This window comes from Mizuhopecten yessoensis, unplaced genomic scaffold (assembly GCF_002113885.1).
Source record: "Mizuhopecten yessoensis strain PY_sf001 unplaced genomic scaffold, ASM211388v2 scaffold10717, whole genome shotgun sequence".
Classification (NCBI taxonomy): Eukaryota; Metazoa; Mollusca; class Bivalvia; order Pectinida; family Pectinidae; genus Mizuhopecten; species Mizuhopecten yessoensis.
In genome coordinates this window covers 190050-209837 of record NW_018408686.1, presented here as the reverse complement: position 1 = coordinate 209837, position 19788 = coordinate 190050, and the positions used below count along the sequence as shown (strand labels likewise).

At 34.2% G+C, this 19788-nt stretch overlaps 1 protein-coding gene across 2 annotated transcripts in view; it reads right to left on the bottom strand.

Annotated features, from left to right (window-relative positions):
- The window catches only part of LOC110462000 (testicular haploid expressed gene protein-like), a 30301-nt gene extending 15037 nt beyond the window's left edge, over positions 1-15264 (bottom strand). The window contains exons 1-3 of one of the 2 annotated variants that reach the window (XM_021515760.1): positions 14905-15264; positions 14751-14820; positions 11944-12011 (exon numbers count right to left, since the gene is read on the bottom strand). In XM_021515760.1, the coding sequence (XP_021371435.1) occupies positions 11944-12011; positions 14751-14820; positions 14905-14917 (151 nt within the window). In that variant the 5' untranslated portion in view covers positions 14918-15264. Of the gene's footprint in view, positions 1-2173; positions 2394-11943; positions 12012-14750; positions 14821-14904 lie in introns of those variants that run through there. The other variant, XM_021515761.1, reaches the window with a different exon arrangement.
- Between the last annotated feature and the right edge of the window lie 4524 nt (positions 15265-19788).

Here is a 19788-nt window from a genome sequence, read left to right as displayed (position 1 = left end):
TGATTAGCCTGTATCTATAAAACCATATTGTAATGGCTTATGCTCAAACTCAACTATTGTGCCCATTATTTTGTAGGTACTAAGTCAACACTTGTAGCTGAGTACCATTCCAAAATAAAATGTTTACCATTTGATCCCATCACAAGAATTGGAATGAGCAGAAACTTGAGTTTGAGCATGAGAAGAGCTGGCCTTATTTGATCATTATCAGAAGAATGTGACAGGGTGGTGTGTGCTATGTCCAGTGTTACAAACTTCAGACGGAACTTTAAAATGACCATCACACTACCATGTCATCATCATTGAACAATCAATCAATCAATCAACNCATCACACTACCATGTCATCATCATTGAACAATCAATCAATCAATCTTTGTAAAATTGGTTTGCGCTAAGAAAGCTGGAATGGCTACCAGGCCCTTCTAAATAATTGAATATTCTAGAGACAGGGGGGCCATTCTAAGCTGTTAAATGTCTTTCAGGAACAATTTTGGACTTGACTAGTTAAATTATACAGTTGAAATGTACATAAGAACGATGCTTAAGGGATTCTGATAACTCTCACCTGGGCCTGTATTCATAAAACCATTCTCATGCTCACACATAGATTTTGCACACACACTAACTTACCTAAATCATGAGAGACAGCAAAATAGTCAAATGTAAACATCGAAAAATGAATACAGCTTTAATTTTCTTCAAAGTTCTCCCAAATTATTGACAAAATGTGACTTTTTATTCATTTGTAATTGAAACAAGAAATCTTGCTAACGAGCACAGAATCTCAGCATGAGAACAGATTCATGAAAATATTAATCACATGTAAAATGTTATGTAGCAATATATTGCTAATGTGTCACTTAGAAGTAAAAGGAGTCACTCGTGTGATAAATAGTAATATAAACAACAGAAAGTGTATTGGCCTAATCTTAAGTCTCCATACGTATATGTATATAAGAACAACTGTATGACTCACTCACACCTTGTAAAATCTAAAGTCTCCGATTAATAAAACAATTTGTGTATAAACTAAATCCACTCTAACTTTCACCTGAGTGCCATGTTAATACTTAATGCCTTTTACTGCGGGATATTGACCGACTCAGTGTCTTTCCAAGGGTTTACATTTACGTCCAAAACACACAACGATAAGTTTTGACACAGATATAAACTTTTCAAGTCCTTACACTTAGGTCACATGTCAGCCTGTTAATCTAGCAGTATTGGTTTAACACCGTATACACAGGTAAACAGTCTCATAAAAATTGACAGGAATAAAACTCAATTTGATTGTCAGCAGTATAAATTGATTTCACGTTTACCTGTAATACAAAGGTATGTGTGGATTAGAAATAAGTAGTATATTTATTTATAGCTGTATCTTACACAGGATTTATAAATTCTGCCGAGGGAGCTCAGGTCAATATGTTAAGGAATACAGCTATATTGATTGTCAAATAAAGTGATGAGCAAGCAAGATTCGAGAATTCGATCCTTAGTTTCCTCTCAAGTACATCATCAAATGTGAACAAATTCAAATTAACTAAAATGATAATAGTGAAGTTCCTTCAAAAATTCACAATTTTGCTTCCATTTTTATATTCGGAATCTTATGTTAACTTCATCATGCCCAAGGGAGGTAATCTAATGGTGTTGCCACAAGGGGAGGAAATTTACAGGTGTCACCACAAGGGGAGGTAATTTACTGTTGTCACCACCAAGGAAGGTAATTTACTGGTGACACCACAAGGGGTGCTAATTTTCTGTTGTCATCACAAGGGGTGTTAATTTTTTGGTTTCAACACAAGGGAGGTAATTTACTGGCGACACCACAAGGGAGGTAATTTGCTGGATAGGATAACTCAGCATCTTTTTTTCTACACACAGATTGAAAAGTCAGCACTAAGACGATCGCTGATTTATGAATACTGAATATTGAAAGATACATGTATCAAAATAAGAACATTGTAATAACGGATTCTGATTAAATCATTTGAGCAGTTAATCATTTAAACCCAGAAACAGATAGTTTAAATGTTACTATAGTTTAATACATACAAGACAGACAAAAATGGTAATGAGGCCGTCACTGAACACGATACAGTTATCCTGACTTCATTATATCTCCAGTAAGATAAATGATAGGTATACCTTTAACGAGATATAATTACCTGACTGTGCATATCCAGAATTTGGAATGGGGGGTAGATCAATGCTCCCAGACTGGAATGTAATGCGAGAGGCCATGATGTCTGTATATGCTTGTCCCCCGGGGGGATGACGGTCGTTCACACCTGTATCACTGACTACAGGTAATCCCCACAAACTTATCAGTCCCTCTTGTTTTAATGGCCGATATCTCTATCTGGTCTAGCGTTACGCTGTGTTACAGGTGTGTTGCCAGGGGTAGATAATTAGACAGTAGATATCATATATAGGTTTTTAAATAACAATGATACTAATACCGAAAGCTTGTTCAGTGTAATGATTGAAACGTAACACTACTACCGGGGATATTTTCGTTTCTTTCAGGCTTGTGTAAGGCGTTGTTGTTAATACCATGATAACACAAAGAATAAAAATATTCACATTGATTAAAATTATATTAAATGATCTAACGTACACGGTAAAGAGACTGTCTGGTTAAAGCTGACCTAAATTTTAAATATTGAAACATGTAATCCAATCTCACAAGCTCAGTCGACTTTCTACCATAAATAATCAAAACAAATTAAAACTGTTGCCATGATAAAAACTACATCTGTACAATCATTCACTTCAAAGTCACAATTTCAACAACATATTAATTAGACTACTTAGTCTTAAAGTGTATTTATATTTACAGAACTTGATAAATGTTTGGGTGTCAAGCTGACATGTTTAGAGCACCTGCACCCTATAATGAAGCATTGTATCCACCCCCAATGTGGAGCTATTGTGTGTCACTCAAGGGGGGCACCTAGGGGGTAAATTGTGGGTATTAGGACTGTTATAATACTGGTCGTTTTTTGGCCTTTCAAGTCCGTTGGTTATTACTTGTCCTATTTATGAGTCTGAACAAAGAAATCAAGACTGCGTGTGAAATCAGCCTATTTGGACAATATGTATAGTAAGTGCATGGGTCAGTAAATTGCTGTTTGTAAAAATAGATAGATTTGAATTCAAAATAAATACTCATATGCTTTTTCTATTTCACTGTCTCATTCAACCTAGGGGCATCAGGTCAAAACTTGAAGCCAATCCATATTTTTAAAATTAATATTCTATATTGTACAAATAAATGATCACACATAGTTTTATAATCAATTCAGAGTGAATCAACACCACATTGTGTGAACTTGTGAAGTACTTCTTGTACTTATGTAGTGGAACTGGATCAATCGTTGACCAACAGTCAGGTATAGGTCAACAAGTCGGAGCATTCATCTAGAGCTCAAGAGATCTTAATGGGTTTGAATCAGATGTACTTGTGCTCTATTATACTTATATGAAGTAATATATATATACCTATCAGGTACAGTGTAATCTATCCAAACCAACGCTGTCACTCAACATATATTCAAAATAGTATAGACAAGTTTTCACATTTTATTATCAAGGCATGACATCAAAAATGGGAAAGCATCATAAAAAATGGGAAAGCGTCATAAAAAATGGGAAAGTGATTTAGTCAACAGGCCATGAAAGTGTTGACCTGATTTTTTGTTGATATATTTTCAACAAGATCATTCATCCAAAAGCTGTGTTTAATCTAAAAATCATTTGGTGAACATTAAATCTTTGATGATCTTTCTTAAACAGAACTAACATGTTATCCTTATAGATTTTATAAGGGAAATTGTTGTCTACAAGGTTTGAAGAATCAAATAAGAATAAAGTAGTTCTAATTAAGAATTTAAGTAGAGTTGTATCACCTCTCGAAAATTTCTCATAAATCTTAAAAGATTACCGCTTGATAATGTATAGGTTTATGATTAAATCATTTCTCATTGCTGAATACACTGAACTGACACAGTTTGTTTAATTAATAAAACATATCCAGATTTATTCCCCTTGATGAGCCTCTTCAATTGTGATATCCAAGGTCCATTCATAAAATACAATACTGACCATTTGTCAGGGTAATTGACTGACGAAGATTAGTCCATATTTATCACAATGGAGATCAGCGATATCAACTCTGTAGACCTATTAAAGTTTTAGACTATATGGTTGCACCTTTACCAAACAAAAGCTGTCCCGTCCCCCAAATCTACGATATCAGTATGTGACACAACCGATAACATTATTGTCGGTAATTTTGATATACCTGATAGTTCCCCATTACTGATATAAATGTAAAGTTGATGTGAAATATGACTCAAAATTTGAGCTAATTTGCCTGCAGTTTGTGGTAAATAATCCGGGTTTTTTCATCAGATTTAAGTGTTAATATTTTCCACTCCATGGTACTGCTACTATATAACTCTACCAAGTTGGGAAGGCATTCATGTAGACTCTGAATGCCATGGCTCACATGCTGATGTCATCATAATTATGACATCATACTTGTAACAACAAATACCCCACTGACCTTCCGTTAAATATCATGTCTTTTCTCTTCATTTAACAAGCATAAAAGTAGATAACGGTACACTAATTTGAATTTTATCAAGCAGATTTCAATTTTTTATGATAGCAAAATACTCCAAAAATGGTTAGCATTGGCATTGAACTGTGATGATATGGCGGTTACAGTCTTAAATAGTTGACTAGTACATCTACTGTAAGGTAGACAATATACTGTATTTAAAGAAATGTTTATTTTAAAGCTTTCATATCTTAAAGACATCTACTGCAACTACGTTTTTTATCTTTAATCTCTTATATCAAATTATCCTGTGATGCACATTCTCTAAGAAGACTGTGGATCTCGACAATATATATCTTAGGTATTGATCTTATGTGATTAAAAATTAATATCCTTCACAACTCCACAGGGGATTGTCGAGGTATTGATTTTATGTAAATCTAACCTGTACACCTTTGTCTTATCTTCCCCAGGTAATACAGGTAGGTAACGAACAGGTAGATATGGCCAGGTATACAACAGGTATTACAAAATATGTAGTTAGGTTTACTGTACTAAATTATTCCCAAGTACCATATATAAATTATATTCATTGAAATCATGAAAAAAAGTTATCACAATAACAATTTAATAAAAATAAATTGTATATAAATATCTATAATATTCAATCGCAACAACAAGTTAGGTAGGAGTTTGATTTTTTTTTGGTCTACGGGATTCACAGCCTAACAGTTGACTTCTTCAGGATCATTTAAGTCTTTTTTAGGAAAACTAAGTGTAATATTAAATAGTTAGGTAGTTCCCTATTCTTCAATTGCCATGCATAATGGGTGCAGGCAAGGGATAACGGAGCCAACTAAACCCCAAGAAGTAGCGGCATTGCCAGGCATTGCCTCTATCCCTGGAACTTTGTATATAAATAATATGTAAAAGAAAAATTCTTCGAAAGACATATTTTTAAATAGGGAAACAAAGAGAGAAATTATTCAAATGGGGGAAATTTTTAAATATAAATATTTATGAAACAAAAAAATTCAAACTACATATGTATGTTAAAAATTCTTGTTGGCCCGAATGAAAGTGCATAGAGGCTTAGAAGGTTTTAAGGGTCCGCGCACCACTGCCAAAACATGGAACTATGCATTGAAAATAGTTGGTTAAATATAGATAGCATTGTTAAATAAATTCTGAAAATAAAACATATCTTGCAGGACTTTTTATGAAAAAAATAATAAAGATACAATTTAAACAAATATAATCAACAACAAATGTTCTGAGTGTAAATCTTTGGTGGGGCCAGACCAGGGTTTGAACCCCAGACCTCAGATTGTTTATACAAACTGTCACTATAACCACTGAGCTACCTTACCAGGGTTTGAACTCCAGACCTCAGATTGTTTATACAAACTGTCACTATAACCACTGAGCTCCCTTACCAGGGTTTGAACTCCAGACCTCAGATTGTTTATACAAACTGTCACTATAACCACTGAGCTCCCTTACCAGGGTTTGAACTCCAGACCTCAGATTGTTTATACAAACTGTCACTATAACCACTGAGCTACCTTACAAGGGTTTGAACTCCAGCCCTCAGATTGTTATACAAACTGTCACTATAACAACTGAGCTACCTTACCAGGGTTTGAACCCCGGAGCTCAGATTGATATACAAACTGTCACTATAACCACTGAGCTACCTTACAAGGGTTTGAACTCCAGCCCTCAGATTGTTATACAAACTGTCACTATAACCTCTGAGCTACCTTACCAGGGTTTGAACTCCAGACCTCAGATTGTTTATACAAACTGTCACTATAACCACTGAGCTTCCTTACCAGGGTTTAAACCCCGAACCTCAGATTGTTATACAAACTGTCACTATAACAACTGAGCTACCTTACCAGGGTTTGAACCCCGGAGCTCAGATTGATATACAAACTGTCACTATAACCACTGAGCTACCTTATCAGGGTTTGAACCCCGGACCTCAGATTGTTATACAAGCTGTCACTATAACCACTGAGCTACCTTACCAGGGTTTAAACCCTGGACGTCAAATTGTTATACAAACTGTCACTATAACCACTGAACTACCTTACCAGGGTTTGAACCCCGGACCTCAGATTGTTATACAAGCTGTCACTATAACCACTGAGCTACCTTACCAGGGTTTAAACCCCGGACCTCAGACTGTTATACAAACTGTCACTATAACCACTGAGCTACCTTGCAAGGGTTTGAACCCTGGACCTCAGATTGTTATACAAACTGTCACTATTTAACCACTAGCTGAGCTAGCTACCTTGTCAATGGAAGTGACCTGTCCTTATCATGCTACAGGGCTATAACTAAAGTAACATAAAGAAGAAGTTACTTTATATACGAAAAAAAAGTAAAATCTCTATAGATTTCCCTGCCGTTGGACATGCAGATCTGGTTCTGAGAACACTTGTTCTAGTTCAGTCAGTGCTGTGTATAACTTTACTATGAGTTTACTTTGTCAAGGCCGGGTATTTATCTTAACTCCTAGGTGTATACCATGTATGGTTACAGGGCTAGACAATAAGGGCAGCCCGAGAGTCTGGGTATTTATCTTAACTCCCAGATGTATACCATGTATGGTTACAGGGCTAGACAATAAGGGAAGCCCGAGGGTCTGGGTATTTATCTTAACTCCTAGATGTATACCATGTATGGTTACAGGGATAGACAATAAGGGAAGCCCGAGAGTCTGGGTATTTATCTTACCTCTTAGATGTATACCATGTATGGTTACAGGGCTAGACAATAAGGGAAACCCGAGAGTCTGGGTATTTATCTTAACTCCCAGATGTATACCATGTATGGTTACAGGGCTAGACAATAAGGGAAGCCCGAGAGTCTGGGTAATTATCTTAACTCCTAGATGTATACCCTGTATGGTTACAGGGCTAGACAAGAAGGGAAACCCGAGAGGCTGGGTATTTATCTTAACTCTTAGATGCATACCATGTATGGTTACAGGGCTAGACAATAAGGGCAGCCCGAGAGCCTGAAACTTACGTAAGTGAAATCCCAAGCTGGACTAGTGGTTCTTAAAACTGCAGGCCCAATTCACTAGTCAAAATTTGATATTCAACTCATCATTTAAATCATATTGGGTTGGTGGAAATTGCGTATGGACAAGTAAAATCAGAAACAATCAGCCCGACTGTCTAGCGTTTTTAAAACTTAATTTCTAACCATGGGTTACCCAGTGACACTTATGCATGTATGAGTTTATAGCTTACAAGTCATGTAACTACATGTATCAAATATAGGATTTATATTGTTATCGGAAGTGTGCAATCAGGCATGAAAATACATGATTATTTCTGCTGCAAAGGTAAACCGAAAGGTTTAATTTGATTCTATATTTGAAACGTAATATAAATTCAGCATGCACCGGTTTTATTATTTATTTTTTAAAATTAGATCCAACATTAATGTCTCTGTATTCTATAATATGAACTGCCTGGGTGGAGTTGTATGACGAGGTTATATCAGGACAGAAAGTATAGATGGCGTCCTATCAGCACGCACACCAATGCATTCTTATAGTTATTTTCTAAAAGCAAATCATGTGTATAGATTGGATGGTGCAGTGGATAATGCCCTCGCCTTTTACCAAGGCGGCCCGTTTCCTCCACATTAAGTGGGCTAACATCTGGGCAACAACAGTAATATAAGTTGAAATAACATGTTTCATAATTGTTGTAAAATACATAAAGTTTATCATTTAATATAAACTAAACCCAGTACATATATCTTAGTAAATTGATTTCGTCATCATAGTTTTCCATCTTAGATAATACCTTAAAATTTTGTTATAAAATATTTCAAAACCATGGTGAAAGAATTTCAGTAATAGAATCAGAATTCATATACGAACAAATAAAGAATTTAGTCACTCTACTTCAACTCTATGCATTGTTAATATGTACATTGTTTATTTTTTAGTTTGCTAGGTGTTTTTTCTACACACAAACACATTGTACTTGTGTTTGAAACAACATTCCAAACGGACCCTTAGCAAGCTTTCATCAACACTCACGTACACAATGGATATCAACTGAACTACGGTAGGAGTTAATATCTATATATAGACAGAACAAATATTTGTTAATAAATCCATATTATTTACTAGGCGACACGTCAATGTAGTGTGATGTTTGTTTTAAATTCATAAAGAATTTTAGTTTAATTGGGCAAATATTGAACATTGGAAGCGGACAAAGGTCCAATGATGTATTCAGAAATATAAGACCTGTTATTTTTAAACATGTTATCCCTTTCGAGAAAATAAAATAGTCCATACAGTGGAAACTTGAGACTTCTTATGTATTGACAAAAAGTCTTGTCTGAAAGTGGCTGGAAATGAATGCAAATATACAAAGATACAAATTGAAATAAAAAGAGCCATGGAAAGAAATTGATCAAACTTGAAAATACGCCATTTTTGTAATACATCAGGATGTTTTTGTGTCTAATAATTAATGAATTATGTTTAAGACATTTAAGACCCCCATAAAGCTTTTAGATAATTAAAATTTCAAAATTTTATTTGTTCTGCCAATTAATTTTTTAATTTGGATCCAGGGTCCATTTCCCAAAATACCCTGAAAGATCCGTTAAATTCAAAGGTTGTGAAATAAATAACGGGTATGGTACAAGGCAGGCTCCTTGCAGCAGCTCTGTTCAATGGAAAACTAAAAACAATACCATGTTTGTCTAAATGCTGACAAAACTAGAAGAGGAACAAAATATGTCTTTATTGAAATATATATGCTATTTGTCTGATAATTCCAGGAATATTGTATATTGCGAATCATATTTCTATTTATCTTAAAGGCATTGTAAGTGTTGAAACAGTACAAAAATTGTGCTATTCAAAATTGAAGAGTAGCTACCACATTAAATTTTCCATTAAAATTCATGAACAAATTGAAGTGACTAAGTACACACAATAAAATAACCCTACAATTCCCCCCACTCTCTGGAGCCCTACTTTAATTACACAAGTTTTCAATTCTTCTGTCCAGACAACCAACCAATACCCACACAACAATTCCCCTAATGGATAGGTGACCAGGACCCTGGTTTAAACATTTGTTAGCTTCTAAATTGAAACTTTTTCAAAAATACTTTGAAATAATTTGATATCTCTTGTCTTTAGATAAATATTTTGTAATCTGGTCTCTTTGAAACATGCCACTCTTTTAATAAATAAATAAATAAGTATAGATATATATAAGCAATCAACAAAAATGAAAATATAAAAACATTAAAAGTAATTATCAAGCTAACCAGGCTTGAACTCTGCCATAAATGTTGACTTTTATAGAATCTTGTGTGTGAGTCAGGGTAACATGCTGAGACCTTACTTTATTATCTACCTCTGGATAACAATCATTGTATGAGGTGAAGCCATGGTGCTATTTATAATAATTGCTTGATTAAATTATCTTTAGTATACCAGAGTGAAGAAAGGATTCTTAACCTGTACAATTCAAAAATGACAACTTAGAATTTTCTTTTATCTGAGAAGTAAATAAATTCCTTTAAGAAAATTTTGAATAAGAATTTCACTCCCTTCTGTAAAGGAAATATGCAAATTATCTTTTCTTCAATATGGTGAAATTGAAAGATACCAGGTATGCCCTGAATAAGGACAATGTATATAGGTCCTTTGCCTTATCACATCTATCTGGAGTCAATCCAATTTTTAGTCAAATATCAAAAATTCAACATCAACTTATAATTAATTCTTGTTTAAAAATTTGTGCCAAAACCAAAATATGCTTACATTGTCAGTTTTCCCTTTTCATCAACCATATAGACTGCTGGTGATATACTTGGGTGCAGTTTATGTTATTTGTTCATATTTAAAACTGAATAGATCTACACAATATTCAGCATGTAGAACTCGATAGTACCATACTATGGTGATAGTCGATAACATTTTAGAATAGGACTGCAACAATATATCCTCCAACGATCTATACTCCAACGATATATCAGGATATACTTAATACGGTACGATACACAATATTTTTGGCGAGGTCACAATACACCTATGATATTTTACAGACTTTGTCTTCTTGAAATTTTGTCTACCCATATCCGTTCCCACATAGCGAGTGACAGCTTCAGCTTGGCATGTTGAAAGACGTGAATTGTTTGAAACGTGAAAGTCATGGCCATTTTGGACCGAGTCTATTTCCTGTTGTAATATCATCATTAAAAATTTGCAAAGGTGATGATGTCTTTTCTCTTTGCTTTTACTACTACATGTATCCCGATACATATTGTATTGGGCCACAGTATCGTGATACGTATTGTATCGTGACCACAGTATCGTGATATGTATTGTATTGTGACCACAGTATCGTGATACGTATTGTATTGTGACCACAGTATCGTGATACGTATTGTATTGTGACCACAGTGTCGTGATACGTATTGTATTGTGACCACAGTGTCGTGATACGTATCGTATCGTGACCACAGTATCGTGATACGTATTGGATTGTGACCACAGGATCGTGATACGTATTGTAATGTGACCACAGTGTCGTGATACGTATCGTATCGTGATCACAGTATCGTGATATGAATTGTATTGTGACCACAGGATCGTGATACGTATTGTATCGTGTCCACAGTATCGTGATACGGATTGTACGTATCATCATGTTAATATATCGTTGCAGCCGAATATTTTCAGAAGTTCACAATGACCGGTTGATTTTTGCAGGGGGCATGAATTAACATACCATTTTCTATTCTAGTGTCAAGACTGTCGAGGTGTATGTATCTTGGAGATTTTAAGAATGAAAACAAAATCTAATCAGGTGTAGAACTTGATATTACCATACTACTGGGTATGGAATTAATATGAACTATATGTGTTCAGGTGTTCATAAGATATCTAATGTACACAAGCCTTTTACTGTGGACATGCACACAGACAGACACGCACACATGGACACATGCACGGACAAAGCAATCACTTATACCCACTCACTAAGTGGGAGATATAATTTACAAAACAATCTTATTAACTCAATCACCCCTGAAATTTCTTAATGAATTATTCCAACTTTGAATTGGAAGAGTTAAAATATGTCTTTAGGTGTGAATGAGTTAATGAGCAAAATCGAATTGGACCAATGTCCAACTTGATTTAATCAATATTTCTGTTAAAAGTAAAACGCTGATGCACAGTTCATTAACTCATTCACCCCTGAAATTTCATAATGAACTAGTCCAGCCTTTTTATTGGAAGAGTTCAAATGTGTCTTAAGGGGTGAATGAGTTAAACTACAAAATAAATAAAAGTTTGTTACTGACCAAACTCTGTTGTCTTGCCTTCCCTCTGTGGTGTTGGAGGGAGTCTGTCCACCCAGTACACTGACCGCCTAAAACATAAACAGCTCACATATAATATCTGTCAAATCTATGAAGGTTCAAAATGTACATCAGTCATAGCTTGACGCTAGACGAGCAGTGCTGTTTTTGTGGTGAATTTGGGGATAAGGCCCCTTCCCACAGATAATTTCTGCTGTATTTTCCAAAAATCAATTCAATACAAAAATCACTTTATTTTCCCAAAATCATGCTTTTTGGGGATGATATTTTCCTAAAGTCACAAGGCACAGGCTCCTATGGAAAGGAGGGAGAACAGTCACTGTAAAGGTAGCTTCCTTTTCACTAAATTGATGCCGCAACAGGGTGGGAAGCTCAGGATCATTGGCTCATACTGCAACAGGGTGGGAAGCTCGGGATCATTGGCTCGATCTCCAGTGAAAGAGTAGATCACACTTTTCTCTTCCTGTTCACAAAATGGTGTCTTTGGCCCTCCCTATGGTGACAGGGAGTTAGAACCTTGGTCGAAGTGGTGTTCCGGTGCAAATACATTTAGAACGGGGAAAGGAAATAGACTTGAAGTGTGGCAGGTCTTAATTGTACCTATGACAGTCATCTTCTAGCTCCATGCTAGAGGGAATTTCGTTTAGCTCAACTTAAGTAGAGTGTTGGAGGCCAGGTGAAATGTTTTTTCAAGACAGGAATGACTGTAACTAAGGTCGCAGTTGTATAGGGGCCTGGACAAGCAGGGTTGTGTATCATTAATCATAACAGTATTGCGATGAATTATGATACTTCAGAGAGTATTGCAATAATATTACTGTTATATCAAAATTGTATCGTCAACCTTTAAAATATTTATTTGAATTTATGATGAAAATAAGTAAAGAATGCAAAAAACATTGAAAAGGCATTCAATGAAAAGTCACACTTAAATCAAAATATAAAACTCCAGTTTTCCATTAGTATTATAATTATACTGATAGTTCAAACTTTAAATTGACAACCAAAATATTGCAAGAAATTGACATTTTGTTATATCATCTATCCTAGATTCCAGTAGCATTAATTTTATTATAAAATAGTTAGTCTGACAGAGGATTCTGTTGTCAAACCAGAAACCAATAATTTTCCACAGTTAAACATAAACTGTAACATGAACATTCCTTATTCATTTCCGATTATGTAATACACATACTATTGTTATGACTGATCACATGCCATACTGCCTATACACAGACAATGCCATAAATATTGTGATGTTGATCACATAATCATCAGATGTAGAGGAGCTTAGGCTAAATTATACTGCATGAATATGACTGACAAACCTTCCCTAAAATCAATACTACTGTTTGCATTATAACCATGTAACATGAAAGTACAGCTGAGTAACCCAAAAGTCTGGTTAGTTTATCTGTCTGTATACATAGGAACACACCAATTCAGTCAAGTTACCCAAAAGTCTGGTTAGCTTATCTGTCTGTATACATGGGAACACACCATTACAGTCAAGTAACCCAACAGTATGGTTAGTTTATCTGTCTGTATACATAGGAACACACCATTACAGTCAGGTAACCCAAAAGTCTGGTTAGCTTATCTGTCTGTATACATGGGAACACACCATTACAGTCAGGTAACCCAAAAGTCTGGTTAGTTTATCTGTCCGTATACATAGGAACACACCAATTCAGTCAAGTAACCCAAAAGTCTGGTTAGTTTATCTGTCCGTATACATAGGAACACACCATTACAGCCAAGTAACCGAAAAGTCTGGTTAGCTTATCTGACTGTATACATGGGAACACACCATTACAGTCAGGTAACCCAACAGTATGGTTAGCTTATCTGTCTGTATACATAGGAACACACCATTACAGCCAAGTAACCGAAAAGTCTGGTTAGTTTTTCTGTCAGACACCATTACAATTTAATAAACAAAGATAAATATTATTGCAAATAACCCATATGCTAACAATGAGATGATGTCAATAATCATATGTTTACAAGTACAGTTACAGAGTTATATGGATACAGGCAGAGTATATATACATGTATATATATGCAATGGTCTTATTTGTGTTGTCATAAAATGATAATGAATTAATTTATTAAAAGTGACACTTGCTGTGCAAAACCTAAAGAATATGATGACACCCAATTAATGAAGACATACAGATATTATACAAGTATAAAAGGACAGATATTTTACTGAAATGAAAAAAGAATGCATGATTTTCATGCATTACATGCATTCCTAAACATTTTGACTGCATAATTTCTCGAATCCTGTTACCATTTCGATTAAAAAAAATCAGTCTGTAGGGAAATTAAATCCATCTTACCGTAGAGGTATTATATAATAATAATAATAAATCCAGACGAATTCAGATCATAAAAAAAATGTAACTATCAAATAGAAATTAAAATATGCACATATGAATATGAACATATATATATATATGCATGATAAAATCATACATGTTCAACAGACCATTCATGTTGTACAAACTGTTTCTATATTTTATAATCTTACCTCAGCAAGACGTTTACTAGATTTAATTCGGTAATTAATTGTGATCTTTATCAGATATTAGGAAGAGGATTATCAGCACAATGTATAGAAAATAACCCTCACATTTAAACAATAATCAAAGGAAACGAGGAGTGGTTACACACTGAAAAGACTGTCTTTGTGATCGAGCTGTAATCATAAACAGCTGACAGCGGTATAGATTACCTATCGAGAACGGATATTATTGAATACACAACGGAAAAGGTAACCTTACCTGTCCTCTTGAAACTCGGATGGCGCCCGCTTCGACTTTGACAGACTATCAATCCGGGAATATCCTTCGCCTGCAAAAGAAATATTACGTGTAGTCCATACAATTAACAATGATTATCAAGACTCGTTAATTTTAATTTACACCGATAACTTACTTTTGACAGACATCTTTTTTTACTGGCGCGTAACTCCTCGCGCGTGGCACACGTTGTTAAGGATCGTTGTCAATGACGCCTTTCGATTGTTTCCATTGGTCATTCTCACATCGGCGGAAGCTCTAAATCGAAAGTAGACTATAAAGTATGGTGCTTATCCGCTCTTAAGATATAATCTGACAATATTTACAGAATTTTTGTACTGTCGGTCGATTATACCAACAATCAGTACGATATATCCGTGTAAACAGAGATAGTCCCCAGACAGTGTTACCAGAGTGTTACCAGTAACACTTAACGTTATGGATATCAGACGATAGGGTGATTTAAATGCCTGACCGTCAACAGAATAGTATCGTGATTTTGACGCTGTTTTATATTAATTTGTCTCTATGTGAGAACAATAGCCTTTTATACTGACACAATAGACTGCCTATGTGTTGACTACATTGCTTTAACAAAGAAAATCACTGCTTCATTTCGTCGATTCTGGTCCATTTGTAAAGGTGTGACACAATCGATACACTCGGGCGGGAGTATGAAGACAATACATTAGTGGGCAACATTATACACTTCAAACCATTATCAAACTATTTTCCATTGTACAGGATTTTAATAACTGTCAAATACCATTTATGGTTGAGGTTCAATTGATCTATAAAATGTATTAAGTGCTACATTTATATATATACATGTGTTTGACCATTACATTTGTAATATATACATTCTTAACAGGTCGGTGTATATCTATATATTTAAGACACAGTATTCATTTTGATAGCTGTTCTGATATGTAGGGGGTATTATAAAAACGTTTTATGTTTTAAATCAACATCTGATAAAATATCTGACCATGTAGATCTAGTGTAAATTATTTGAAAACTATTTTATTGACAATTAAAAAAACATGTAATACTTAATTTTCTGCTAAAAGTCCCTATATACTGCATGTCATTTGAAAATCTTCCTCCCACCTCAAACAGCTTGAGACCATTGCAAGAGCAAACATTCAGGTGACATTAGGTTGTTCCAGAAATATCCCTTGCTTTAATTTATAAAGATAAAAACATTTTCATACCTCAAATATTGAAGAATTGTTATAGCCAGTATATTTTGAATGTAAAATAAAGGTATTGAACAAAATGTTTTAAACATTCAAGCGAGCAGGTGCACAAACATAAATGTTTTCATTTTTTAATCAGTTTAATCCGTATATATATATTCAATATAACACCATGCATACAGAAAAGGAAAAGAAATACACATATATTTACAATATCATAAGACAACAGACTTTGTCTATATCAGTCTTTTCCTAAGGCATTTTCATTTCTATTAAACAAACCCCCTGATACATCCTTGGACACCCCTACACATTTGATCAGAAACGTCTCAAAATATCTACTTTTTTTATTCTCATGACCCTGTGTTGCCTTCCTGTTCACCATATTGTCTATCACTATCTTCGGGTGTTTGAAAGACCTGTGAAAATCCTTCAACTTTCATCAGCAGCATTTTTAAACACAAAGCTAAAATACAGTTAATTTTACATGTCCAAATTAATTGATCAAGAAAAACCTATTAATTCCAATCTGAAAGTTTTTGTGTAACATGGTGCATACAAAATTATCAGGGCCAAATTTCAGCTCACTTGCAATTTTCCAAGTCAAAGGTTCTGGAAAAAAGGGTTGAGATATTTTGATGAAGGTGACAGGATACGTATCGTACTTAAAAGTCACCGACACATCACACAAACACTAACTGGTTGTGATACATAACCTTTCTACTATGTTCAGATATTTTGTTTTCAATATACAGTAACTGTTACCTGGTACATCACAAACATTTTATTCAAGCGACTCATATTTGAATTTAGAATAAGCAATAACTACATTTATTCTAACTAATATTATGATAGCTTTTCATCAACACAAAACCTGGAAACAGTCCTTCATAGAAATAAAACATGCCAATTATAACCAGTGTAATATACAAAATATATAAATTCATTTATTCCTGCTTTTTTTGAGAGAAATTAAGCAAATTCCATAATTTTTTCATGATGCACCTATTCTCCAGTCCATTTTTATGGACCGAGTGTCATTCCAGCACTTTTCATGGCCTACATCTGAAATGTGCTTTATGCAGGATCACACATTAAAAACGTTTAGTTTAATCTTATAGCTAGTGTTGTTCTGATTAATCCATTAAATCAATGATTAATCAATCATGAATTTCTATGATCGATCATGGTTTGACTACAGCATGAAAACTTTCAACATCATGAAGAGTTCTGGACATGAGGAGCCGGCCTGAAAACTGACATAAATGACCAGTTTTACCAGTAATTAGTTTTACCTCAAACTGCATTCAAACATTCACCACATTTTACCTATTTTGGTGAATGCTTCTCTTTTCATTTTCATATCATTTTATGATCGATCATTAATCAATCATAGATCATTTGGGATAATTGATCAGAGATTTTGAAGAGATTCCTAACATTGCTAATAGCTATCTGGTGTATACAGGTTTTGGACATGACCTGTTCAATTTCAATGTGATGAAACAAGTTCACATAATAACATTTTCCATTTTCCATCTGTAACACTGTATAGCTAAATAGGTCAGTCATGCATCATTATAAAATTGAACCAATAACATTATAACATAGTACCGGACAGAGTTTCAATATTTTGAAGAATTAAATCAATCATCAAATGCTATATAGCTCTCAATTATAATAACTTAACCAGAATTTTACATTATCATTATTACCATTTGTTCCAGGCCAGCGTCCTTGTCTTCAAGCATTTCCCCATTAATAAAGTAATTACATTCGACGATCAATATTACTTCTTTCCTATGATATGAAGCTTTTGATCTTTTGAACACAATGTGTACCCTAGTGTAGTGAATGAATTAATACATGAAAATCTTAACCTTTTTTCAAACTTATACTTTGGCAGATGGAGATTAAAAAAGACATTCCTCCTTAAAGATGCCTTTGAACTCTTCCAATTCAAAGGTTGGAATAGTTTATTATAAAATAGTCAAGAACATGTTTTTTACCAATGGATTCCAAATATCTTGTTCCTTTAATGATTTTTTTTTTATTTCAGTCACAGATATGTGATCACTGTCTAGACAGGGTTAACACTAGGACTGTCTCTAGCCTTTATGTTAAATCATAGCCAGTGTCTACAGCACATGATCATACACAAACTTGTTTCAAAATACTTTTAATAGGAAACTGAACCAATGTAAAAGGGTTTTTTATTACCTAAACGATGTATATATATGGACATAAGGGCTATCCCAGAAAGGCCACTTATTTATATTCCCGGGGTTTACTATGCAAATACATGTATCAACATAATTTTTTCAGATCCTGATGATCAGCCATATATTATTATCTATAATAATACACCCCCCACCCCCCACCCCCATATATTTATATCTGGCATAGTCCCCAAGTGCTTTGGGACCACTAAGTATTTTTTTCTTTTTAGAATCATAACATTTGGTAGTTTAATATTTAATATGTTTATACTATATGATGTGTTTTCATTATGAACTAGGAAGTAATTTAAGTCTGTTACTGCTAAAAATTAGTACGATTTATGTTTTTGAAAAAGTGGAATAAAAATGTTTGATAACCCAACACAAAGATCCAACCTCCTACGACCAATGGTCTGTGTTCTGTCCGGTACAGGAATCAGATTTATATTTTTGTTCATATCAACCTATGGGTACTTTGACCCAAAAATTACCTCAGCTGTATGACTAAATGTTAACAAACATCGTTCATAAATGCCCAACTTCATTTTGAACATTTTTAGTTAATGGACTCCGTATTTGTATCTTTAGAATACACAGGATAACCTTATACAATGTACTTGTAATATTCCACAAATCTTATCAGTGTATTAAGGTAGCACGTACCACTACATCAGTAATGATAGTGCAGAAGAGTTCCACTATAAGTTTTTCTGACTTAGGATAGTCTCCCTTCTATATAGAAGATGAGGCATTGAAAAGGATTTTTTTTCTGGCATTGAGTCACTTCATCTGTCAAGTTATGTATCTTTAAGTGTTCATTGTTTTTAGAATTCCTAGATGGCAGCATTGGTCAAGTGTAGGATTTGCAATGTAAAGGTTCTGAGTTGGACCGCTGCTGTATTTCACTTTTCTATATTTTTTTTATTTTTTTTTCTATTTTTCAAATATTCAAATATTCAAATTTTAACAAATATATTTTTGCAAAATGCATCGCAATGTCTTTTTTATGAAATAATTCTTTTGAAAAAAAAGTGGCAAGAGCAATAATTCTAGTTTAACTTGTTGGTGCCCTTTACCTGAAATCTCTACAAACCACTATTTTACAACTTTTTAACAACTAAATGTAAAAGACAACATAAAATAAGACATCATGACAATTTTTATTAATAATAATTTATCCATATCAATTATAAAGCAACAACTTGCAAGAATGTATACGGTAATGATTCACTGAACAGAGCTACAAAACTTACCATCTCATAGCTACAAAACTTACCATCTCATAGCTACAAACCCTTTCTCTACAGCTTGACCTATGATCTCACAGTGAAGCCTTTTTTATAACTAATTAATGAACACAAACAATAGCTAAATGAGTAAGCACAGGGACCAGACACAATGATTACTGATAATGGTTATATCTATATATATCTATATATATCGTTTCCATGATCATCAACAGTGTGTCAGGCTCCTGTGTGAATAGAGGAAACCACCTTGGTTCTACAGTAAAGACAATAGTTACCATTTTCACTGTGTCCGCTTGATAAAATCCACTCAATGCCTGTTAACCTCTCATAAATACAATATTTTTCATAGCAT